Source organism: Aspergillus fischeri, genomic scaffold (assembly GCF_000149645.3).
Source record: "Aspergillus fischeri NRRL 181 1099437636266 genomic scaffold, whole genome shotgun sequence".
Taxonomy (NCBI): Eukaryota; Fungi; Ascomycota; class Eurotiomycetes; order Eurotiales; family Aspergillaceae; genus Aspergillus; species Aspergillus fischeri.
Genome location: NW_001509760.1, coordinates 421,718 through 445,006, shown reverse-complemented (window position 1 = coordinate 445,006; position 23,289 = coordinate 421,718). Strand labels below are relative to the sequence as shown.

Here is a 23,289-nt window from a genome sequence, read left to right as displayed (position 1 = left end):
ATCCAAGCTTCCAGTCACTTTCCTTGACAACATACCTCAAAACAGACAGTCCAAGGCCACGCCACAACAAGGAGACGCCGCACGTTAGTAGAAAACTGACATACCATATCACGGTTGAATTCCTCTGGCCGATCGTTTACTGTTTGTTGTCTCGAATTCCTGGAGTCTCCCTGGCCACTAATTTACATTGGCCGATTAGGAATGCTCGAGCCCTCTATTACACCATCACGACAAGGTAAAGCCCTTCAAGAAATGATAATTAAATTAGAGCATATAAGAAGCCTCTGCACACGATCCTTTGCAATATTGAAAGGTCAAGTTCACCCTGCAAGTCTTCTATCATCCCTTGGTCTTCACAATGATATCGCTGACTGACAAGGAACGAATTGATAGAATACGACCCTTAAACCTCCACCTACTTATTCTTGTTTTGTATTTCTTCCAAATACCCAGCAAGCATGCAACTATTACAAGCGCTGTAATTACTAGCTCGATTGACTCTCTATTCAGAGGGCCTGAAGTGACTGACTATAAGACACGGACATCCCGCACATTCTCCCATGGCTTCTCAACGATCCGGGCACGCAGGTCCAGAATCCCAAACCTGCTTTAGCAGAACAAACCCCACATTCCCGTTTTCTCCTTTTAAATTTACAGTGATTGCTGTCCTAGCATACTGAGACTAGGTCGAGGTATCCTCCTGTGCCTTGTTGCAACAAGGGAGGGGCATTCCGAAGCTAGCGGTCAAGGGACAGAAGTACTCGCATTCAACATTCCAATATCAATAACAAATAGCAAGCTCTTCGTCTATTGATTTGAGATCAAGGCTCTGGAATCTGGCTAGATATGGAAGCAAGATGCGCTTCGATAACAGCTTGAAGGTCACTCTAATTGACGGTGGGCTGGATGTGGCCTCCAAACTATATCAACATTCCGTTTCGGGCCAAACCGTTCCCCAGGTTCGCCTCGCCTACAGAGTATAAGCTCATGAACTACGATATAGAATAGACGCCAGAAGAACGTGCTAGAACTTTCTTAATGCCCTATGTCGAGTCTCAACTGCCTACCAATGCTCTTCGCCGATGTCTACAGTATCGACGTCAACTCCATCAACGAACCATCGGCCGTCACCGTTCCCGTCCGGTCCAAGTACCAAGTCATTCCCGCTCATCATTCTCTTGCGCATCTTGCCAGTTTCCCGCTCAAACGTCCAATCCTCAAGGCCGTAGCAGCGCTTCCAGCGCATCCCATCTTCTGCGTCCTGATACTCGTACCAGAACTGCACGGCAATACGGTCATCCGTGAAAGCAAAGAGCTCCTTGCGGAGTCGGTAACTGCGTTCACGCTTCCATTTGCGGGTTAGGAACGTGACAATCGCTTCTGTGCCAGAGAAGAATGAGTCGCGATTGCGCCAGATGCATGTAGGCGTGTAGGCTTGAGCGACTCGGACCGGGTCCCTGCACATTGGCGTTAGTGATTAGTTACAGCAATGGTAGTAGTCTCAATAGGGCATGTAGCGCTTATGCTCGAACCGACCGGTGCAACGACATAAATTGAATCAAGGGAGGCATGAAATGCTGAGGTCAATTCCTCCGGGATTTGAACCCACGAGGGAATGGTGTGCTCGCGCAAGGGATGAGACAATAAGATGCTTTGCGCTGAGTTTCTATCATGGCTATCTACCAATCAAACAAAAATGAAAGATTTTCTTTGAGAGGACCAAAGGCTCAGAGCGAGGGTATGAGTGACAACGGCATTCCATGATATACACCCGCCGATTGCTGGGATGTGCTCATTGTGTATTCTTACTGCGTGTTCCAGAGAGCCTGAGCTGCCTTGACCTTCTTTCTAGCAGTCTCTTCGGTAAACGGAGGTTTAAGGTCTGCCATTGTGACTGATGTGGTGAACTGTCTATTTCAATGTTTGGTTATGTGGTTGTGTGGTTGTTTGGTTGTTTGTTGATTTCTTGACGTCCAATTTGAGTCATCATGTACGATGCTATCACGTGCCGGATCTAAGTATACGCCCTTTGGCAGACGGTTTGAAGCGGATTAAAAGTATGAGTTAGGATCATTCGAGAAAGCCAGAGATTATCAGCGAGAGACGGTCAATAATAGCATTCTGCATGAGTAGGTGACAAGTATAGGATATATAGGATACTCTGTATCTGCTGATAACTGCACACTTTCTCCCTACGTTTACATTTATCCGCATATTGACCACACAATTTTCAACTGTCTAATGTACAGCTGAATATCAATCTTGTTGGAAGCCATCCCTCATACTCCATAACTTTGTTCCTGGCCTCTAACGAGTAAAACTTGCCAAAGTTGGAAGACAGCATGGTAGGTCATATCCCATCTCATCCGCGATGGCATTAGCCCCAGATATTGCAGCAATGTCCGTAATCTCAGCTTTTGGGGGTGTCTCCAGATATCTCCACATATTGCCAATAGAAGGTGATACGTGTACATCTCATCTGAAATATCAACCGCGTTGATACATGTCATCTCATAAACTGCGGAGGATATATTATCGTCTACGGCCCGAAATTGTTCGAAATATATATAAACCGAACGATAGCCAATTTGATTATGTTGACTGAAGTTTGATACTCGTCACTAAAATCCCATTGAAAAGTGAAGATTTTATCGGTAGCAGTTAGTTTTTGATCCTAATCGAGAATTGAGAAAGTAAAAGAAACCAGTTCGGAGCACTTTTCTATGATAGTTCACTACTTTGACGCCACCGTGGCGATCATCGGCACAACACTGCAGAACGGGCTTGTCACGTGCAAGAAAATGACGTTGGGCGGCCGAAGAATAGAGGGGCATCGGAAAGTGGACGGTGAAGCCCAGAGATAGTGAGGTACGTAGCCTCATTTTTGCGTGTCTTCGAGGGTCATTTGCATAGTCTGTCGCTGCATCAGATCGATCATCATGATTGGTGCGAGATCAGCATATCGAAGGCACCATTTTCGCCTTGGATGGTGAAGACAGAGGATAAGAATAATACCTATCACCGAACGGACCCCTCATTAATGGGCAGATAGGTAGCATAATCCGATCGAGTCCAGATCGTTAAGTCTTAGTCTGCAAGGTACCTACATTATTTTATCACCACTTCTGCTTTACGGAAAATCCGGCAATTCGTATAGACGACTAATCACTTCGTGTGTAAGAGGGGACCCAGTCTGATCTGATAATCTGATATCTAGAATCAATTGCCAGTTTGCCATCGAATAGAATTTTCCTTATGACTTCACTGCAGTGCAAACCGATTTGTCAACTTGTCTGGTCTAGATAGCAGCCAGAAGTGGTGCATCCGCCGATGAAGGGATCCGTGGTGGGGATCCCCTCCCAGTCTCGGGCGGTCTTCTTGATAATACGCACCATGCCAGCAACTCAGCGATTATTCCGTTCGTCCCCCAATCGATGGGTTTCGGTATCCTTCTGCTTCGGATCACCTTATGGATGTCTCCAGCGGCCCGTTGGCACATCATTTGCTGGCTTTGTCAGGGGCTGCTCCAACCGTCCACGGACCAGATTGGTATATATTGACCGCCATGGATCCCTCACCCGCCTTGTCTTCTTTTCTCTTCTAGTTCCATAAGTCACCCCACTACTCTAGCCTACCGCTTCTTCTTCATCTCTACTTCACACAGCTCTTTTTCCAGAACACTACTCACCTTAACACACATCCTCAAAATCCAATCCATCAACATGTCTGGACTCAAGGCCGGTGACAGCTTCCCCTCTGACGTTGTCTTCTCGTAAGTATTCTCTCTGCTCATCTGCCCTTTCTCTGGAGTTCCCTCGACCGTCAAAAGTATGTCCGATCCATCAGGTCTAACATTGACTCTCATTCAGTTACATCCCCTGGTCCGAGGACAAGGGTGAGATCACTGCTTGCGGTATCCCCATCAACTACAACGCCTCCAAGGAGTGGGCCGACAAGAAGGTCATCCTCTTCGCTCTTCCCGGTGCCTTCACCCCCGTCTGCTCTGCTCGCCACGTTCCCGAGTACCTCGAGAAGCTCCCCGAGATCCGTGCCAAGGGTGTTGACGTTGTTGCCGTCCTCGCCTACAACGATGCCTATGTCATGAGCGCCTGGGGCAAGGCCAACCAGGTCACTGGTGACGACATTGTATGTTCACCTCCGAAAAAAGAAGAGTGCGATTTCGCTATATTGAAGTCGTTGCTAATGCTCTGATCTTCTAGCTCTTCCTTTCCGACCCCGAGGCTCGCTTCTCCAAGAGCATTGGCTGGGCCGATGAGGAGGGCCGCACCAAGCGTTACGCCATCGTCATTGACCACGGCAAGGTTACCTACGCCGCTCTCGAGCCCTCTAAGAACCACCTCGAGGTGAGTAGTCTTCCATCTATTCCATTGCTGCCAGAGTCTTGAGTACGAGCTGACATGATGCTATAGTTCTCGAGCGCCGAGACCGTCCTCAAGCACCTGTAAACGCATGAACTAGACATGATAGATGCCGGCATGGGATTAATAAAGGCGTTGAAGTTTTTCGATGGCGGGCTAAGAGTAGCCTGCGGGCTAAGAGTAGCCTGCTATGGGCAAGATTCGTGATAGATCTTTAGACATGCCGCTTAGACAGAAATACAACGCTGTAATGAAGCTACGAAGAAATTTTCCCCGCCCTCGCCCTATCAAACCGTATGATGTCAGGTAGGAACTACGTTTAAGTACAAGCGAACTATAGCCTTAGTGTAATTAAACATTAGTATCCCGGCACTCCGAAGATCTACATGAATCAAAGCGTCGCAGGGCTTCATTTTCCCCAGGCTGCTATTGGTGCTTGGGGGTGTGACAACGTGGCACTGTATTTTTCGGCCGGGAGGGATGACGCGCTAAAGCCCCGAAAATTAAGCTCCAACACCACTTTTTTGTACACCAAGCTGCACCTGAGCTACCAACAAAAATAATACGTCTCTACGGCATCTACACCACTCAACCCGTGTCTCACCTCCGCCCATCGGCCATCATGGCCTCGAGCCAGCCCTCAAAGCGCAAGTCCGCGTTTCCGGGACCACAGCCTGGCGCAGCAGCGTCCCGCAAACGCGCCAAAACGTTCGATGCTCGGTCCCTCGCGGTTCAGTCGTCCGACGCAGCGCTCTCTGCGTCCGGAGAGCTGAATGTCGCCGCGTATGTCGAAGCTCGGGAGTTCGAGATCCGTGCTCTCGAGTCCGGGATGCAACGGTCGAAGAGTGCCCTGACGAGCCGTGCGTTTCAGAAAGTGCCCCGCGCGTTGAGGAGACGGACGGCCAGCCACAATGTGAAGAGGGTTCCGCGGAGGTTGAGGGCGAGGGCGAAGAGAGAGGTATGTTGAAAGCACCTATCTATACTCCTGTAGGCCGATTTCGAGGTCAATCCGAATTCAGAACAGCTTTGCTCACTGCCGGCCGTGTAGATGATCGAGGACAATACCCCCACCGTGACCGCTCGACGACGACGACCGACAGAAATCCTGCGCATTCGCCTTGAAACCGCTAGACGGCTTCAGAATCTCAATTCCAAGACAAAAGCCAAGCGTGCGGCAGCGAAAGCAAAGCGGGACAAAGAGACCCAAAAGGCTCTGGAAGAGGCAGGCAGCCACGCCTATAACATCGCCCCGCGAGTGCCGAAGATCAAGAAAAACAAGCTCTCACGGCCCCCGCCGCCCGAATCAAAGTACAAGAAACGGCAGCGGTGCAAGACATGGCTTCCGACGCATATGTTCCATGCGAAGCGCGCCCACATGGCCACTTCGAAGGATCCGTTGTGGCGGTTCGCGGTACCCCTGTCGCCGACCGAGAAGAGCTATAGGCCTTCGCACCGGGCGAAGGGTGCCAGGGGTGCGGTGGCTTGGGATATGAGCTACATGTCTACGATTCAGCTAGAGGGCACCGAGGAGGCTATGGAGGCGGTGCTGAGGGGAATTGGGATCAATGGGCAGGATGCTTGGGGTCCGAAGGGAAGGAAGTGGAGGGCTGGGACAAGAAGCTTACACGCATGGGCGTTTGAGCGCGACGGCACACATAGACCGATCGCACCGATAACGTTGATCCGATGTGCGGATGGAAAAGCGGAAGATGTGGAAATGGTCGATGCTGATGGGCCGAAGAAAAAGAGGCAGAAGGATAGAAAGAAGCTTTTCATCAGAGTTCACCCATCTGCTTTTCTGCAATTGTGGAACGAGCTTCTTGAGATATCGAAGAGGCAAAATCCGCCAGTGATGGTGGAAGATTTGCGCTTCGAGATTGGAAGCATCGAGATTACTGGTCCGGGTTCTACAGAGGCTCTACTCTCAGCGCTCAAGCCCTTGGTGCCAGATGGTGCTGAACCGCCAGCAGGCAGTCCAGAGGTCACCTGGACATCGTTGCTTGGGGTCTCAAACCCTTCGTCATTGCCGCAAAATGCTTTCCTCGGCTTCTCAGTATCAGATCCTCGTCTTCACTTTCCACCGAGGACCCTCAAACCGCCAGCTTCGGATCCCGAAATGCAGAATCTGGCCATCTTACTATCGACGTGGTCACCCGACACTACCCAAACGTCACCTGCCCTGTTCGATCGCCGTGCAAGACTAGCCGCTACTCGTCAACTTCCCAGCCAGAAAGCTATTAATCGTCGACGGACCTTAGCTGGACCAGGTGTCTACCCTCCTGCTGAAGCTTCTGACCCGAAGATTCCGGTGATGATCCTCGCTTCGAGATCAAGCAGTCAGTCAAAGAACAACAATGCGCCTGGGACATGGACCGTTCTATTGCCATGGAAATGCGTGCTTCCGCTCTGGTATTCGCTCATGTATTACCCGCTCTCAAGTGGCGGAAATGTCAGATTTGGCGGTCTCAAAGAACAACGACAACTCGCGTTCGAAGCCGGAGAGCCCTGGTTCCCAGGCGACTTTCCCGGAACCCGTGCTGGCTGGGAATGGAACGTCCGCGAACGGGAGAAGGCCAAGCAGGAGTGGGAAAGACGGCCAAAGGGCCGGAGAACCGAGTTTGCTAGCCTAGATCTGGGGAATGGGCAGAAAGGCGAGGTCGGTCATGGCTGGGCGTGCGACTGGGAAAGACTGGTTCAGGGACCGCCCAGGATCTCAACGCCTGAATCTAATGAAGCGAAGGAAAAAGAACAGAGCCAAGACGCTGAGCAACAAGATACCCAAATGAGTGATGCCGAACAGCAAGCCGTTGATGGTCACGCTCCCCCGTTCGACATACACCACCTCCCCATTGCCAAAGCGGAAGCTGCACTCAACAACCGGTCAGACACCACCGAGCAAGCTGCCATTGCAACTGTCAAAATATCCCTCTTGCACCGCGGCTCGCCCACCCCCTCGGCTCGCATCTACCGCCTCCCCACCACCAACCCAGAGCTACGCCAAGAATGGCTCCGCCTGGCATCCGACGAGCGAAAGAGCAAAAATCGCAAAGCCACTCATCCTCAGGACCATCTGCAGCAGTCTGCCGAGCCCCCAGCTGCCCAAGAGGATGCCCGGCAGAAGCTCGCGGCTTCGCTTATCACTCCGACAGCAGATACAGAGTCCCAGAAGGAACACCTCCCCGTCCCCACGGAAGAAGACCTCATCGGGTTCGTCACAACGGGGAACTATAACCTGTCCGAAGGAAAGGGTACGGGGATTGGCTCGATCCTGGTATCTAAGGTTGCGGCGTCTGGCAAGGGCAAGGCGCGTGAGAGGAGAATGTGCATTGTCCGTAATGCCGGCGAGCGAGTGGGCAGACTTGGTTTGTGGGAGCTTATTTAGCACTGAAGTATATCTGCGAGTGTAGTTGGTATAGTCGGTGCAGATGGGATGTGATTGTGTTTTGATGATACCCAACCAGAATATAACTTTTCAATCAGAAGCTCCCGTTTCTTCGCATACGTGCAGCCTACATTTGTCAAGACTCGTACAGACGAAAACCTAGAACAAAGCTGAGCTCGTTTCAATCAGCCCAACAAAAGACAGATAGCTATACATATGCATGACGCGAGAAGGACCGGGTAGATCTATTTGTTAAAACAACAGAGGAAATAGCATCAGCATGGCGACACATATCTGAACCCCTCAACCTCAACCGACAACACGGTCCACAAACGCCTCCTCAAGCCTGGCAACCTCCCTCTTGAAGCCCTCAACCTCCTTCCAACAATCCAACGGCCGTCTATCGTGCAACCGCAAACAGGTCACAACCTCGTTCCGCGCCCGCTCAACACTCTCATCCACCTCGACGAGCTTCCGCCGTCCCTCAAGCTTAGCGCGCAGCTGCTCAATCTCCGCATTCACCGACTCCCGGCTAAGATCGCGGTTGATGGGCTGGTCGGCGGCGGCAGTGGGTGCAGGGGTAGACTCGTACTCGCGGCCCGCGAAGGGGATGCGCGGCGCGTCTAGGTTCAGCGAGCCCGCTGGGTAGGTGATGTTTGGTGATGATGAGGGGGCGGCCGGGGCGCTGTCTTTGACTTCTGCCAGGCGCTTTTCGATTTCGGCGAGGGTTTGCTGCTCGCGTTCGCGGAGGCGCTCGAGTTCCTGGGCTACGCGGGCTTGGATCTGGAGCTCCAGGCTCTTGGCGCGGGAGGAGTCGGTCTGTTTTGTCAGATTGTTAGTTGTGGTCTGGTTCGGAGTGCAATTGGAGTCTGGGTTGCAAGGGTGTTGGGGTGTGTTGGTTGGGCTCGGAGACGCACCTCGGTGTTGGTCTGGAGGGCCTCGACGAGGTTAGAGGAGAATTGGATGGGAGCGTTGCTGTTGGATTGAGAAGTCAGCGGATTGGTCTTATATTGGGATGGCTGGTTCGGCCGTAGGGCTTTCTGCTGCTTGTTTTTATTGCGTGGATTTTGTCCGCTCGGCAACGGGCCCTTCGAGTATTGACTCAACGATAGCATCGCCGTGATGCCAGCCACGATTCAGTCCGACAGTGAAGCAATTGAGATCAGAGACGCATTGTATTGCATACCTGGTGAAAACATGTTTCGAGCCAGTCGAACCTTCGGGTTTGGAGCTACCGGCGCCCATGATGTCTGGATTTTGTGAATCCTCTCTCTTCGTCAACTGGTTCCAATGTCGATGTGTGCAGCACGAACGGTAGCCAAGTAGACTCCGCCAGGAATGTAGAGGGGCAATTGCAATGTCGTTCAAGATCTTGACATCACCTTTGGGACAGCCGACTTCCGCCGGCTTGAATTCAGTTCGGGCAGTTGATGCTTCTGCATGGAGTGTCACGTGAGATTATTAGTCATGATGGGTAACGTAATCGGTAAGCGAGTCGGCCACGTAAGCGAGTCGGCCACCCGGTCAAGGCATATCCTAGAATTCTGATTTACATACAAAAAAGGAAGTTATTCCACGTTAATCTAACCATTAAAACGCGCTGAATTCAGGCAGCTACTCGATTAGGACATCTTGTACGTATATGTCCTAAAACACCACACATACTGCACCGAGGTGGTGCCCGACGGCGTGGTTGATCATCTCCAGGCCCTGTATCACCAGCTGCTTCCTCTAAGGCCTGAACATGGTTGAATGCCTCAAGTGCTTCCTGGATTGTGAAGCCATTCAAACCATTCATTTGGTGTTGGTTACGCTTCTGCTTATTCTTTCGTCTCTCAATGGCCTGGTGAAGTTGAAGGTTTTCATGTTCAAGAAGAATAGCACGGTTCAAGGCTATCTCTGCACCTTTACAGATGTAAGATATTGCTGTCTGTATTGGTGAGGTAGGAGGGTTTGTTTGAAGTAATTGAGAGATCACCGACTCATGCTTTTTGAATTGATTCAAATTTATCGGTGTTTTGGTAATCGTAGATGTAGTGCCTTGACTGCTGGGACGGCTGTCTTCCTTGTAAAAGATGAGGCTATCCAGAACCTGGTTAGGATTAAAAGGGACTAATCCTGAGGCTCTAAAAGCACTCTGTATATTCATCTTCTTGAAGGCTTGGGCGTGGGCTTCTGGGTAGACGTCAAGAAAGTCAACCTTATCAATATGGTGATATCCTGTTCGTACAAGCCGTTCAATGAGGTTACTGTAAGCTCGTTTCAATGGTGAGAAACAGGCCACATCCAAAGGTTGACAGAGATGTGAGGAATTTGCAGGCATGCAAATAGGAATAATATCATTTTGACGACATATATCATCAAATTGAGGTGTTAAATGAGAGTCATGCCCATCAAGAACTAAGAGGCTATATTGGCCAGTTCTTCGGTCCTTAATATAAGGAATAAAGTGTTCTTTGAGCCAGTGTTCACCAATTTCTCGTGTTGTCCATCCATTTGATGATATAGCAATTCTCCATGAAGCTGGAGTATTACCTTCATACCAGGCCTGAATATGAGTCTTTGCTTTCAACACTAAGTATGCTGGTAATGCCCATCCGGAGGCGTTGATACACTCAATTGAAGTTATCCATTCTCGATTTCCCAGTTGTATAAGAAAGGGCCTTCCTTCACAGGATGATCATGTGATTACCTTCGCGGTAGCCACCAGGCCCATAGCAAAGCCGGTTTCATCAAAATTGTAGATATCTTCATTAGCGATACCATAAGTTGATATAGCGGCTTGCACGCGTTTGAACCAGGCTTGAAGAACTTCAGGATCCTCGCATTTCGCCCGTTTATAATTGATTTGACGACTAAACCGACTTTTCAAGGAATCATGGCGGGAAATGAAGTTATATACCCATTTCTCTCCCACTGAGGAAGTTGTATCTTGACCACGTTGTTGGATCAATATTGTAGCCATTTCACGGACCTGGAAGTGCCTTGGCGGTGCACCACATTGATCTAATGAGAGAATCCATTTAATAAGTGATTCTTCCTCTATAGGAGTCAACTTATGGGAATTGGCGCGGGTTTCCTTGCGAAATTTGATTCCATTCAAACGATCTTGAAGTGTTGACCGGGGAACTTCAAAGACACGAGCAGCTTCACGAACTGATTTGATTTGGCCATTCTGAATAGCCTTAACTGCTAAGGAGATCCTCCCCTCTCGTTCCACCAAGGATTTTGATGATTTGGGCATTTTTCGTGGTGATATGGATGGCTGAATAGCCTTGGTTTCAAAGGGGTGGTGATTCTTGATGGGGGTGGCCGACTCGCTTACGTGGCCGACTCGCTTACCGAATACGTTAAGTTAACTAAAGCTTCAGCAGATCCTAGTAGTACAGCAATAGATATGCATCATGCTGTCTGATTTTCTTTGAAACATTATGAATTATGTTTGGTTTTCTGGATATCCTAAGAGCAACCATTGGCAACAACGATGCTACACAGTATATCGGAGCAATCGAAGTATGTATTGCGGTTCTCTAAGGTCCCGACTTAGCAGAGGACGATATTTGACCATTGCCCATCATATCTGAATCGCAGATAGAATCTGATCAACTCTCCTAATAGATCAAACTGTGCTATGTCCTATAAAAAAATACCATAGAACTCAATGTCGCTTGCAGATTAAAGTGAAGCGGGAAAACAAGGTTCGGACATTGGTCGGAGTCGGACATGAGTGGAAAAGTTTTACCTTTCTGGTGGATAGGTACCTGACTCTGTACGAGTGCCTAACGAGTTGAAACAGTTTATCGGGAGGGACATACTCCATCAGTACGGAGGTACATCGACAGCCTACAGTCAATATGAAAGTTCGAGATGGCATATTACCCCGCAGGCACGAGGTCAACTGGCCACTCTCGAGGTCAATGAGGGGTCTCCAGCTCTCCGCGTCCACTCCATATTCGACAGGAAGGATTCGTCAGTATGCAAGATACTTACTCCCTAGTATGACGGACTGCAGCGAATGAACAAGGCTCAGGAACCCTTCTCCCATCATATGCATATTCAGGTACCGTGCATTTCTGGTTTATTCCTCCAGGTTCTCCAGTTGCGGTCCTAACCATTGTTTCTCACCGGTAAGAGTAGCAATAACCCCACAAGTGTTTCGTGGCGTCAGAGAAATTGAAGGGCGCTACAGAAACATCGAGGGATCATTACGAGAAATTCTGGAGATCTTGTTTCTGTCCTCTTATGATTGACTTTGTCAAAGTGTTGAGGCTGGAAAGTCATAGGGAACTAGAAATGTTAGCATAGACTCTCAAGAAGGATCATTATTGGATGAGCATCAGATCTTTCAGTCATGCGTGTCTACCTATCTGAGTTAGCACTGATTATTTAGTTCCTGTCAGTCTTAGCTTTAGAACTATTGAACCAGTCTAACCAGGTCCCTAATAAAACACGATGACGACGTGGCCGGCAAGCCGTCGACGGAGGGACAGAGCACAATCCTTCAACCAGACGGTAATACTATCATACCGTCTGCTTCGTCTTCTGTAGTAGTGGGTAACAATAGGTAGTACTCCGTAATCCAAGTACCTTATGCCGGAGAACCCGGTACTATTCCCGTTGTGAACATCGGCCGGTGCCAACAATGACCAGACCGAAATTGGTGGGATGGAGGTCTCCAGGATCACTGACCTCATCGACCCCTCCTCCCCTCCACCTTGGCACTTGTAGTCGAAATTATTATTATTACCTCCTGCTACCCTCTTCTTCACATTATTATTATCATTCCCTCATTGTTCTTACCATCCGTCTTCATTCTCCATAGTTTCTCATAACCTCCTCCCATCCTCAATCCTTACTCCCTCTCCACATCCTCTCCTCCCGTTCCTTTCCTCCCCGATCTCGATTCCCCGTCTTTGTCAAAGAATTCTTTCCGATCTGATACACAATGTCGTCACCTCTAGTGACCGAAGCTACGCGCATTGCGCGCCAGTTTGACTTTTCTGCTGAGCAGATCCAGAGTGGTGTCAAAGAGTATATCAGAGAGATGTGCGAGGGGCTCACCAAGGAGCACACGACACTCAGCCAAATTCCTACCTATGTCACTTCTGTACCGAACGGTACTGAGAAGGTACTTGTTTCTCTCGTGAAAACAACCTAAAAAGTCCGGCAGGCGACTGACTAGAAGATGTTCGACAGGGCTTGTACCTTGCTGTTGATCTTGGAGGCACCAACTTCCGGGTCTGCTCGATCGATCTTCACGGAGATACCACATTCAACCTCACACAGTCGAAGATCATGATCCCTCGCGAACTGATGGCTTCTGGTACTTCCAAGGATCTTTTCCTGTTCCTAGCTCGCCAGATCGAGGCGTTTCTGCGAATCCACCATAACGAACACTTTGAGGCTCATCTGAGACGCCGTCGTGAACCAAACCATGAAGAGGAACTCTTCGACCTGGGCTTCACATTCAGTTTCCCTGTGCGCCAGTTGGGGATCAACAAAGGTACCCTCATTCGCTGGACGAAGGGCTTCAACATCCCCGATGCAGTCGGTCACGATGTCTGCGCACTCCTGCAAAACGCCATTGATGAGCTGGACCTTCCCGTTCGCGTGGCCGCTCTGGTCAACGATACCGTGGGGACTCTGATGGCTCGTTCCTACACCTCTCCCGGTGATACCTCAACTTTCATTGGCGCCATCTTTGGCACTGGCACCAACGGTGCCTATGTCGAGAAGCTCGACCGGATCACCAAGCTGCGGACGATTGAACACTCGGATTACGAGACATCGACCGGAGAGATGATCGTCAACGCCGAGTGGGGCAGCTTTGATAACCACCTCAGTGTCTTGCCCAACACGAAATGGGACAAGGAGTTGGATGAGGACAGCAACAACCCGGGCATCCAGATGTTTGAAAAGCGTGTCTCGGGTATGTTCTTGGGTGAGATCCTGCGCCGGGCTCTTCTTGATATGCACAAGGACGAGGCCTTCGGTCTGTTCAAGCCCAATCAATCCTCAAAAGTTGTCACTCCGGAGAACTCGCCCCTGTACAGGCAATGGGGCATCGACACCAGCTTCCTCAGCTTGGTGGAGGCAGACAAGACCGATAGGATGGAGGAAGTCAAGGCTGCTCTGAAGGATCACCTGAAGATCGAGAACCCTAGCGACGCCGACTGCCAGGCCGTCAAAGTCCTGGTGCATGCAATTGGCAAGCGTGCTGCCCGCCTCAGCGCTGTGCCACTTGCTGCTATCCTCATCTCCACCGGTAAACTGGAGACGGATGACATGGTCGACATCGGTGTGGATGGAAGTCTGGTCGAGTTCTACCCTAACTTTGAGGGACACATTCGCGAGGCTCTGCGGGAGGTCCCTGAAGTGGGTGCTGCTGGCGAGAAGAAGGTGCGTATTGGCATTTCCAAAGACGGCAGTGGAGTCGGTGCTGCCCTGATTGCTCTTGTCGCCAGCAGGAATGAAACTGGATCTGGGTCGAAATAGAAGTTTCGAAAGGAAAAAATGAAAAAAAAAGGAATAGAATTCTAATGCCGAAACGAAGTACTGTCTATTCTGCGTTCTGCCGATGGTCTTTGCAATCTTTCCACACTTGACTGAAATGAAGCACCTGCTTGCAATCTTGGTCAAGCACACTTCTTCACGCTGCCAGTCTTAGGCGGCATCACTCGTGGCGGTTGGCCTAGGATGTGCAGGAGCCCCCGCTTCCAAGATCAAACCCGAAGTTCGCATTCGGCGGGGGAAGCGAGCGGCCGAGCTCTCATGTGCATGGACTTCTTCATCCTTGCATGGATCTGGTGTTGGGAGGCTAGGCTTGGAGCCCGGAGGTGTATCAATATAGTCATTTAGCGGCGTTGTACTACCCATACTATGGGATATATCAAGTTAGGAATCATTCATCTGCCATGCTCATCTGATCTCTTCATCATCGAAAGAGTAATTGTAGAGGGGAATAACTATCTCACTCTTTCTGCATCGTTCAGCTATAGAGGAATATTGTTACACGACTGCTCAATAATGCATAAGAATGGACATGAGCCTTGGATACAACTATTGTCATATGATGGGACATAGATATTACTCTGCAATGTATCTCATTAGTCATGCATACTGCCATGCATACTGCAGCCTGTATCGAGTACGGACAACGTACCTACTTCTCAATCTTCATTCTCGTCAAATCGCACATTAACTTCAGCATAATATTCCCCAAAATCTATCACCATGTACAATAAGCCCTCCCGAGATTAGATAAAGCATACAAGCACAAATCTTCTGTAATAATAGACACAGACTCACAGCAGAATGAACGGAAGGTTGGGCCTTTATCTAATCTAGCCTCTAATACGATCGTCTGATGTGCTTTGTCTGGTGGCGCCGAATCATAGACACATGTCTCTGTCCTAAACTAAGCCACAAGCAAGGGGCGGCGAACTAGGGCTTGGTGAGGTCGATCTCAAGGGATGATCATGGAACAGGCACTTTGCTTGATTATCTTCCTGGAGTGGATTAGTTATCTAGTAAACGATTAGAGGGATAAGGATATGGGTATGGAGATGAATATGTTCCATTCTTGCTGGTGTACTTTATCATGTCTGTTGGAAGCTGATGCATATGTGGTTGGGACTTGGGTTCTTGATGTCGAGTCAAGGGGATAGTAGCCTTGGATGATCAGCAATGGAAAAAGCAACGAGTATGTTTGTGACTATTAGAAGTTTGTCTGTGTTTTGAACTATTTCCTCTAGGCTCAAAGTGTACGGTGATTGGAGGTGCGTTGACCTGCATATGGCACCTGCTAGAACCTACTAGGTGGTAAGTACCTGGAGAGGCACTTGAGATGATCTGTCCCGGACTCTCGGCAATTGTAGAGTCCGACTTAGAAGGGCCAGTCCATGCTTCGAAATTGGAGATGAATGTAACGTAGGGAGAGATTACACGTTGACGCGTCCTTGAGACCCGGAACTACTTTCGGAATGCTTCATTGTTTACTCGGATGTGCGCAAGGATCACCGGGTATCTAGATTAAGGATTGACATTCATACTGCTCTCGGAGGAGGGAAGTTTGTCATCCGGTCTTTCATGGGTCTTAAGGCATAGGGTGAATGCATTAGATGATATTAATCGCCCTTTTGGGCAAATGCATACCTTTGTTTGATGGATACATCTCCTGGTCGGATACTTGGCAGCATGTCAGTACATCTCTCCTCCTTGATTGCATTATTTTTGTCTACTTGCTTGCGTACCATACCGGATGGAAAAGAGCATAACTCCCGGTATGTAAGTAAGGCTATGGCGACAGCATTGAGGTAGGTACCTGGGTGTGCTCTAAAGACTGGCCAGCCAGTGAATGGCAGGTTGCACAAACAATCCGCGTTTAGTCATTGCTCGCTCTTCTGTTCTTTAACATTTCCAGTACTCTGCCATGGACTGAGAGTGATTTGTCTCCTTTTTCAGCTCGTACAGTCAAATATCTGTCCATTACTTCTCAAAGCAGCCAAAACGCCACCACCTGCTCCCTTGTCCAAAGTCGATCAGCGCGGATTCAAAACACGCCTGGGGTCGACCTTGCTTCCATCATTTGGCTTGTTGTTTTGATCTAGGATCAGCAGTGAAATTACTGTTCCTCTTCACGAGCAAGTCATTTTCAGTCGCTCCAAGTTACTGTCGACATTGATATCGAAGGACTCCAATACCTACCCATCATCATGGAGAACACAGCGAGCAGCCACTCGCCGCATGGTCCTGGCCCAAATAGCTCACAGACAAAGCTCACTTCTGAGTTACACGCACCAGGAAGACGACAATCATCCGACAAGGAGAGCACACTAGTGGAGTCCTCCCCACGGCTTGAATATCCCGAGTCGCCTGTTCCTGAGAGACGCAGTGAAAGCCAGGCAATGGATATGGAATATAGCGAGGGCCACGGGGATGAAAAACAAGAGCCAGAATATCTGAAATCATGGAAGCTGGGCTTGGTCATGACCAGTATCAGCCTGGTGATTTTCTGCATGTCTTTGGTGCGTACTCCTAGACCATCTTACCTCTCCAATGCGAGAAAAGCCAACTGATTCAATCATTTCACTAGGACAATACTATTCTGGCGACGGCAATTCCCAAGATTACAGATCAGTTCAACTCTTTGGATGATGTCGGTTGGTATGGAAGTTCCTACTTGCTGACCACTTGCTCCCTGGTGCTTCCATACGGCAAGTTCTACACGTTCTACTCGACCAAATGGGTCTATCTCACTGCGATAGCGATCTTCGAAATTGGATCTTTGATATGCGGTGTCGCTCCTAATTCTGTCGCGCTGATCATTGGCCGTGCGGTAGCCGGTTTGGGTGCTGCTGGATTATTTACCGGTTCGATCCTGATTATCGCCCAGTCCGTGCCACTGCAGAAGCGCCCAATCTACACCGGCGTGTTGGGTGGTATGTATGGCATTTCCAGTGTGGCTGGGCCTCTGATGGGTGGTGCCTTTACCGACCATGTCACCTGGAGATGGTGTTTCTATATCAACTTGCCTATCGGGGGCTTGACTTGGCTCTTCGTCCTTTTGTTTTTCAAGGCGCCAAAATCATACAAGGATAATTCGGGTCTCAAGGATCAGCTGTCGCGGCTTGACTTGCCAGGGCTTTTTGTCTTTTTCCCTGCCATCATCTGCATACTACTGGCTCTGCAATGGGGAGGCACCAAGTACAATTGGGGCAATGCCCGTATCATCACTCTGTTCGTCGTGTTCGGAGTTCTGATCGTGATCTTCGCGGCTCGGCAGCATTGGGCGCAGGAAAATGGTACAGTGCCTCCTCGAATATTGAAGAACCGTAACGTCTGGGGTGCTGCAATTTATAGCTTCGCTGTATCGGCTGCGTTCATGCTGTTTGTTTACTATGTACGTGTGCATATTGACTCGCTGCCCGTGATCTAGAATTGGCTGACTTTCGGTTGTACAGCTTCCAATTTGGTTCCAAGCCATCAAAGACGTCTCGGCGACCAAATCTGGTATCATGAATCTGCCCATGCTGCTTGGAACAGTTCTGATGTCCCTCGTCTCTGGGTTCCTGGTTTCTTCGATTGGCTACTACACGCCCTTCATGCTGATCTCTTCGGTGCTTATGACGATCGGGGCCGGTATGCTATCGACACTGAAGGTCGACTCCGGCCATCCTGTCTGGATAGGGTACCAGGCCCTGACTGGGATTGGGATTGGCGTCGGACTTCAGCAAGCGATGATTGTGGTGCAGACTGCGGTTCAAGACGCGGATGTTCCCAGCGCGACGTCCATCGTGATGTTCACCCAATCTCTCGGAGGCGCGCTGTTCGTTTCAGTCGGGCAGAACGTATTCCAGAACCAACTGTACAAAAATCTGGCCATCGAGGCGCCGAGTGTCAATGCTGCACAAGTCGCAGGGACTGGTGCCACTATGCTGCGACACGTTGTTTCCGAGGATGTGCTACCGGCAGTCCTCGTTGCCTACAACAACGCCATCACCGAGTCGTTCTATGTTGCTGTTGCCATGTCGGCAGTTTCGATAATCGGAGCGATTCCAGTGCAGTGGCTCTCCGTGAAGGGGAAGAAGATCGAGGCACTCCCTGCTTAGACTTGGATTGTTGCGCGCGGATATAGATTGCTATTGCATTTAACTCATTGCTGAAATGGAATCAGGCGTTGGCATGGGGTCGGGACATGCTTGCAGGCGACAGTCTATTGCCGTCTTTAGATGACCTGTCGCTTAGTTTATCTCACAGATGGCAAACTTCTAATGTGTGAATATGACCTAGCTAATAATGAAATTAAAGATGCTCTTCTATTATGATTATCTCACGCCTATACAGCAGCATATAAGCTTAAATAGATCCCCCAGACAACCCCACAGGCACTCCCAAACACCACGCGCCTCTCCACAGGAACAACCGTATACAACAGCGCCGACACAACAGGCCGATACTTAAGCCGCGCAATCATGATCGGCCCAAAGTCCTACCCTCATCACATCAATCAACCCTCCAAGAAAGAACCTATAACGAAAGAAACAAGCGTACCTCATAGATCAACTCCCCAATCCTGCTCCACCCCACCCCCTTGAGCACATTTATCAACACAATAAACAAGAGAATGTTCATCACCGACCCAACCGTCTGATCGAGGAAGAACTTCATTAGGAAATTACCCAGCCCGGAGCGCGATCGTGCTCCAGATACCCGCTGCTTCTCCTCCACCTTCTCCTTAACAGGGAGCAGATCCGCCGGCTCAACCGTCACAACCACAGCGCCAGCCTTCGCCTCGGCGCCAGCAACAGCAATAGGCCGACTCCTACTCTTCCTCCCAGGAAACCCGGGCCATCTCGCCTCCAGATACTTCTGCCAGGAGAAGTTAATGGGGACGATGATAATGGCGTAGGTGAGGAACTGGAGGAGGGCGAGGGTGTTGAGTGTGAATGGGCCCTGCCAATCATCTATTTAGGACTCATTGTAATGAAGGGTTAAGGGGGCTTACGTCTTTTTTATGCTGGGCGATTATTTGGGCGAGGATGTTGGAAAGGGCGTTGAGGAGGGTGGATTGGATTAGGGTCGTTGTTAGGGGGGAGGGCATTCTGGGTATAGCATACTGTGATTCTCTCCCCCAGGTTAAGACAGAGATAAAAATTGTAGGTTGGATTGAGGATGTAGATAGATAGACAGGAGATGATCCTTAACTTGCATGTGGTTTAGCTTTAGCATATGCTAGCAGTAGCAGCTAGAGTTACAGCTAGAATATGGGGACCTGTGAAATCGACGCCGAAAATGACTGCTACTGAGGCCATAAACGGCCGCATTTCCACCTGTATTTTCCCTCAGCGAGCCGCCGCTTTAGCACTCAAGCACGTGCTACACACAACTATTCTGCACCCGCCAAGCATTGTTTAGTCACCGTCCTGAGGTGACAATCCTCAGCGAGAATTCGCTCCGTTTCAAACTCACGACCAGAAGCGACGCTGACAATGGCCTCCTCAGCAGCCAAATCCAGCTCCCTCGAATTCAAGCGGATTTTCCATATGCAGTATAAAATGCCGGCCATCCTCACTCCTTCCTTTCCTCCCTCGCACTCTCGCGCCTTCCTCCCACCTTGACGCCTCCACGTCAATCCGAAAGTTGATCGCTGCTCGAATCACTGCAGAAAACAATCATCTTTCTCTTATATTTAAATCATATTATCTTGATGTCACCGCCTCCTCTTCCTCCTGCTGATCCTAATGAGCATCAATACTGGACCGACCCGATCCTCTGTGAAGAAACTCGAGCCAGGCTCGAGCATTTCCGCAGCGTTGGATGGCTACCCCCGAACTTCAAACCCAAGACATTGGAAGGTCTTGCAGTGGTCGAAAGATACTGGCGAAGGTACGTACGCGCTTTCTCGGACTGCTGCAGGGATCGTACATCCTTAACATACCGTTGACAGATTTTGCATCCATTCAAAAGAGGACTACGTGGAGTATTTACTCTTGGAGGACCAGACGATTTACATGAATTTCTTCGATTGGATGTACAGGACCTCACGACAGAAGCTTCTTCAGTCGTATGATGAGTACTGGCGACGGCTTTGCCAATACTTTGCTCTGTTTGCACGGCGCCGTCTGAATGGCAACGTCTATGAACAGATGCGACGAGTACGTTGTTCATTCTTGGTCCTAACAGCTCCAGCATTAACATCGGCGGTAGTTCCTGAATAAAGTATTCCCCGCAGAGCGAAAGATCCCCAGGCGTATGAAGAAGAAGGACACCCTTGACGTTAATGTCTTCTGCATCTTATATCGCCATCACTGGATGTATTCGAGATTTTTTCGTCACGGGAGCATGATTATTCAATTTGCCATTGTCCAACTGTGGTCTGCCATCACTGGAACGCGACTGGGTGTACTGCTTCCCCAGAAAGCTTCCCAAACTGGCCAACAGTCATCCCTGGGCAAACGCAAACGCAAGGAGACTTTTCAGAGCGACCTTCCCAAACACGTTTCCGCCGACGATCTTCCAGACTCGGTCTGCTACGGCGATATTGAGCTCTTCATTCTTAAAGACCCAGATAGCAAGCGTGATGTCCTTTGTGCCATCATTGAGTTTCGCAACCTCAAAGGCCGGCCAGAAGGCGCTGACGGGTAAGCAGATCCATAGACAGCTAGTTGCTGTGGCTAACTCTTTTTCTCAGAACTAAATTCTTCATGCATGGTGATTATCAAATGGCTTATTGCCCAATCAACCAAATTATCTCACTAGCTTTCCGCGATGGGGCTTTTCTCAATGCCTTGACTCCAGAGCTGATATGGCGGCTCCGTGTTCCAAAGCACTAACAAGATCTTCCCCTCCGGTGGAAGCCAGAGCTCCTTGATACCCCTCTCCTTCAACATATTGAGCGCACTCCGCACGGCTACGAGCTCCATGAATCATTGCCGATGACGTATGACTCAAGCCGACAAGCGCTCAAAAAACTAGGTCGAGATGCTAAGTTTGAGGATGATATTGGCCATTATAACTACCGGCGCTGGATTGCCAATGAAGTTAATCATATGTCCTCCCGCGTGGAAGATGGCTCTGCTAAATGAAAGAACCTCAAACTGTATCTAACTTGACCTTACAGGGAACTTCACAAGCCAGGAGCGGCAGAGAGTGTTAGGCCAGTCCGGCGACGCGGTTTTCGAGAGGCATTACCAGTCACAGTTTATCGGCCGCGATCTCCAGCATGTGCTTCTCCGACCCTCCCAGGAAGGTCTTCTTCGGGTTGCTGGAAGCATGCTCAGGAAGAGGGATCCCCTTGCCCCGTCAGGTCTTACCGACCAGCAGAAACGTGCTATTTGCCATGACCCCAGAATCCTGGAGCTTAGACGAGAGCAGAGGGAGCTGAAGGAGGAGATGCGATCGCTAGCTGGTATAGTAGCGAAAGCTCGGGAGTCGTTCCCTCATCTGCATGAAAGACATGAGGCAGTGAAAAAGGAGCTCTCTCGGGTAAGGAAGAACCTGACAAAGGATACCCGCGAGACAGCTAGAAAGGAATATTTTCACAATGAGCTGGTGCTCGAAGTTGACAGGCAGATCAAGCAACTTCTTGGCTAGTCTGATGCTGAAAGTTGCGAAGATGTCGACTCCGATGATGAAGACTGGGATATTCCTATTCCAGAATACGTCTTTCCCGAGCGAGTGCGACTAGTGGAGAATTTTTATGGCCCTGAAGCGGAGTGCTTTGATGCCGATAAGTTACTTGCACGGCGTATCCAGGTTACTAAGGACATGGTTGCGCTCTCGAAGCTCTGCGAACCAAGCCGGCGAGGCAACCCAATCAACTGGGCTGTGAGTGATGACACCAAGGCAGATGAAACTGAACGTGAAGAGTCGGAAGAATCACCACCTTCTGGAGAAGAAGCCCTGGATTGCCTAACGGACGTTTGCATTGTCTGTTGCGGTTTGTCGCGTCGTTCGGCATCTAATCCGCCTCCACATAAATTCCCTTCCAAGCGAAAAGATTCACTCCGTCGCCATCTCATTGATGTTCATCTCGCCCGTGCGCACGAGGGGATTAGCTGTACCTGGGCGGCCTGCTGCGATGTCCCTAAGTTCACAAAGGCTACTGAATTCTTGGCGCATGCCGTTGATGTGCACTCATATGATATCCAGATCAAATTAAAACATCTCCCAAGCAAACCTCTCTTAACTTGCAGTGATACTTCCTCTATTGACAGCACAGACGCTTCTCTGGAATCATGTGGACGGTCAGGCACTAGCACTCCCGCTTCCTCTGTGGGCCCTGCGACAGAAAATATTGACCCGCGCTTGCTGGAACTCGAAAAAGATACCGTTACAGAGGCCCCACCGCGTCGCTCAAAGAGGCTGCGACGCTAATGAAAGTATACGAGTATGTCTAGTATGCAGTCGTTGCAATCTGAGTACAATGTTCCGCTGAAGCCTGGCTTTGCCTATTTTTTCTATGTAGAGTATACTTAGTGGCGTCTTGCCTTACATATAGCTGGTCTCGTACGTGGTAAATGCACCTGATATGCTTTGAGTTACTCCCTACTTAGAAGTGTAAGCATCCGTCGCATGATTCACAAGCCTGGAGAAGCCTGTGTGCAGCTTTCAGACACAACCACGCCACTAATATTTTATTGATTGACCAGTTGTTCCGCTGTAGGACAATGCATGTTAAATATCTGACAGAGACTTTGCCAGTCCTACAGTGAGCAAAAATAACAGCTACACGAGAAGAAGCTCATTATGCTCGCTTGGTAAGAAGTTGAAGTCATATATTGGTATCTGAAATATAGCTGTCATCGCGTGGTGCCGTTTGGACAATGTGCAGGAGAGCCACATTATACGTGAGCCTATGCCGCCTATGCTAAACGGACTTATACCTGTTTTTTACCGCTTGGGCGTTCCATATCAATGTTGGTTCGCCCGCTCGGGTTTGCTCGCCGATTGTTTCGGAGCTGGCCACCTGCTCTCCTGGCCATCGGTTTTTCCCGCTCCAAGTTACCTCCCATGTCCAGAAATGAG

At 49.6% G+C, this 23,289-nt stretch overlaps 8 protein-coding genes across 8 annotated transcripts, besides 5 other annotated features; 5 read left to right on the top strand and 3 right to left on the bottom strand.

Annotated features, from left to right (window-relative positions):
• Window positions 1-1,063: 1,063 nt before the first annotated feature.
• On the bottom strand, window positions 1,064-1,889 carry NFIA_048560 (nuclear transport factor 2 family protein; the record flags this gene model as incomplete). The annotated part of the gene is made up of 2 exons (XM_001257415.1): window positions 1,064-1,457; window positions 1,810-1,889. The coding sequence occupies 2 exons, from the start codon at window positions 1,887-1,889 to the stop codon at window positions 1,064-1,066; spliced, it is 474 nt and encodes a 157-aa protein (XP_001257416.1).
• A 19-nt stretch (window positions 1,890-1,908) lies between these two features.
• Window positions 1,909-1,968: a microsatellite.
• Window positions 1,969-3,722: 1,754 nt separating this feature from the next.
• NFIA_048550 (peroxiredoxin family protein) lies at window positions 3,723-4,466 on the top strand (the record flags this gene model as incomplete). Its single annotated transcript, XM_001257414.1, has 4 exons — window positions 3,723-3,772; window positions 3,870-4,146; window positions 4,221-4,364; window positions 4,431-4,466. 4 exons carry the CDS (start codon window positions 3,723-3,725, stop codon window positions 4,464-4,466), a joined length of 507 nt encoding a protein of 168 aa, XP_001257415.1.
• A 65-nt stretch (window positions 4,467-4,531) lies between these two features.
• Window positions 4,532-4,568: a microsatellite.
• Window positions 4,569-5,001: 433 nt separating this feature from the next.
• Window positions 5,002-7,761, top strand: NFIA_048540 (ribonuclease P/MRP protein subunit POP1; the record flags this gene model as incomplete). The annotated part of the gene is made up of 2 exons (XM_001257413.1): window positions 5,002-5,337; window positions 5,428-7,761. The coding sequence occupies 2 exons, from the start codon at window positions 5,002-5,004 to the stop codon at window positions 7,759-7,761; spliced, it is 2,670 nt and encodes an 889-aa protein (XP_001257414.1).
• Window positions 7,762-8,070: 309 nt separating this feature from the next.
• On the bottom strand, window positions 8,071-9,006 carry NFIA_048530 (Mic19 family protein; the record flags this gene model as incomplete). Its single annotated transcript, XM_001257412.1, has 3 exons — window positions 8,071-8,580; window positions 8,679-8,736; window positions 8,948-9,006. 3 exons carry the CDS (start codon window positions 9,004-9,006, stop codon window positions 8,071-8,073), a joined length of 627 nt encoding a protein of 208 aa, XP_001257413.1.
• Window positions 9,007-9,248: 242 nt separating this feature from the next.
• Window positions 9,249-9,281: a microsatellite.
• A 206-nt stretch (window positions 9,282-9,487) lies between these two features.
• Window positions 9,488-10,972: a mobile genetic element.
• Window positions 10,973-11,070: 98 nt separating this feature from the next.
• Window positions 11,071-11,103: a microsatellite.
• Window positions 11,104-12,706: 1,603 nt separating this feature from the next.
• On the top strand, window positions 12,707-14,256 carry glkA (glucokinase glkA; the record flags this gene model as incomplete). Its single annotated transcript, XM_001257411.1, has 2 exons — window positions 12,707-12,889; window positions 12,958-14,256. The coding sequence occupies 2 exons, from the start codon at window positions 12,707-12,709 to the stop codon at window positions 14,254-14,256; spliced, it is 1,482 nt and encodes a 493-aa protein (XP_001257412.1).
• A 2,219-nt stretch (window positions 14,257-16,475) lies between these two features.
• On the top strand, window positions 16,476-18,371 carry NFIA_048510 (MDR family MFS transporter; the record flags this gene model as incomplete). The annotated part of the gene is made up of 3 exons (XM_001257410.1): window positions 16,476-16,787; window positions 16,856-17,662; window positions 17,724-18,371. 3 exons carry the CDS (start codon window positions 16,476-16,478, stop codon window positions 18,369-18,371), a joined length of 1,767 nt encoding a protein of 588 aa, XP_001257411.1.
• Window positions 18,372-18,598: 227 nt separating this feature from the next.
• NFIA_048500 (uncharacterized protein) lies at window positions 18,599-19,363 on the bottom strand (the record flags this gene model as incomplete). The annotated part of the gene is made up of 3 exons (XM_001257409.1): window positions 18,599-18,751; window positions 18,814-19,215; window positions 19,268-19,363. 3 exons carry the CDS (start codon window positions 19,361-19,363, stop codon window positions 18,599-18,601), a joined length of 651 nt encoding a protein of 216 aa, XP_001257410.1.
• A 606-nt stretch (window positions 19,364-19,969) lies between these two features.
• NFIA_048490 (uncharacterized protein) lies at window positions 19,970-22,638 on the top strand (the record flags this gene model as incomplete). Its single annotated transcript, XM_001257408.1, has 7 exons — window positions 19,970-20,148; window positions 20,210-20,417; window positions 20,470-20,903; window positions 20,954-21,078; window positions 21,100-21,237; window positions 21,383-21,747; window positions 21,856-22,638. The coding sequence occupies 7 exons, from the start codon at window positions 19,970-19,972 to the stop codon at window positions 22,636-22,638; spliced, it is 2,232 nt and encodes a 743-aa protein (XP_001257409.1).
• Between the last annotated feature and the right edge of the window lie 651 nt (window positions 22,639-23,289).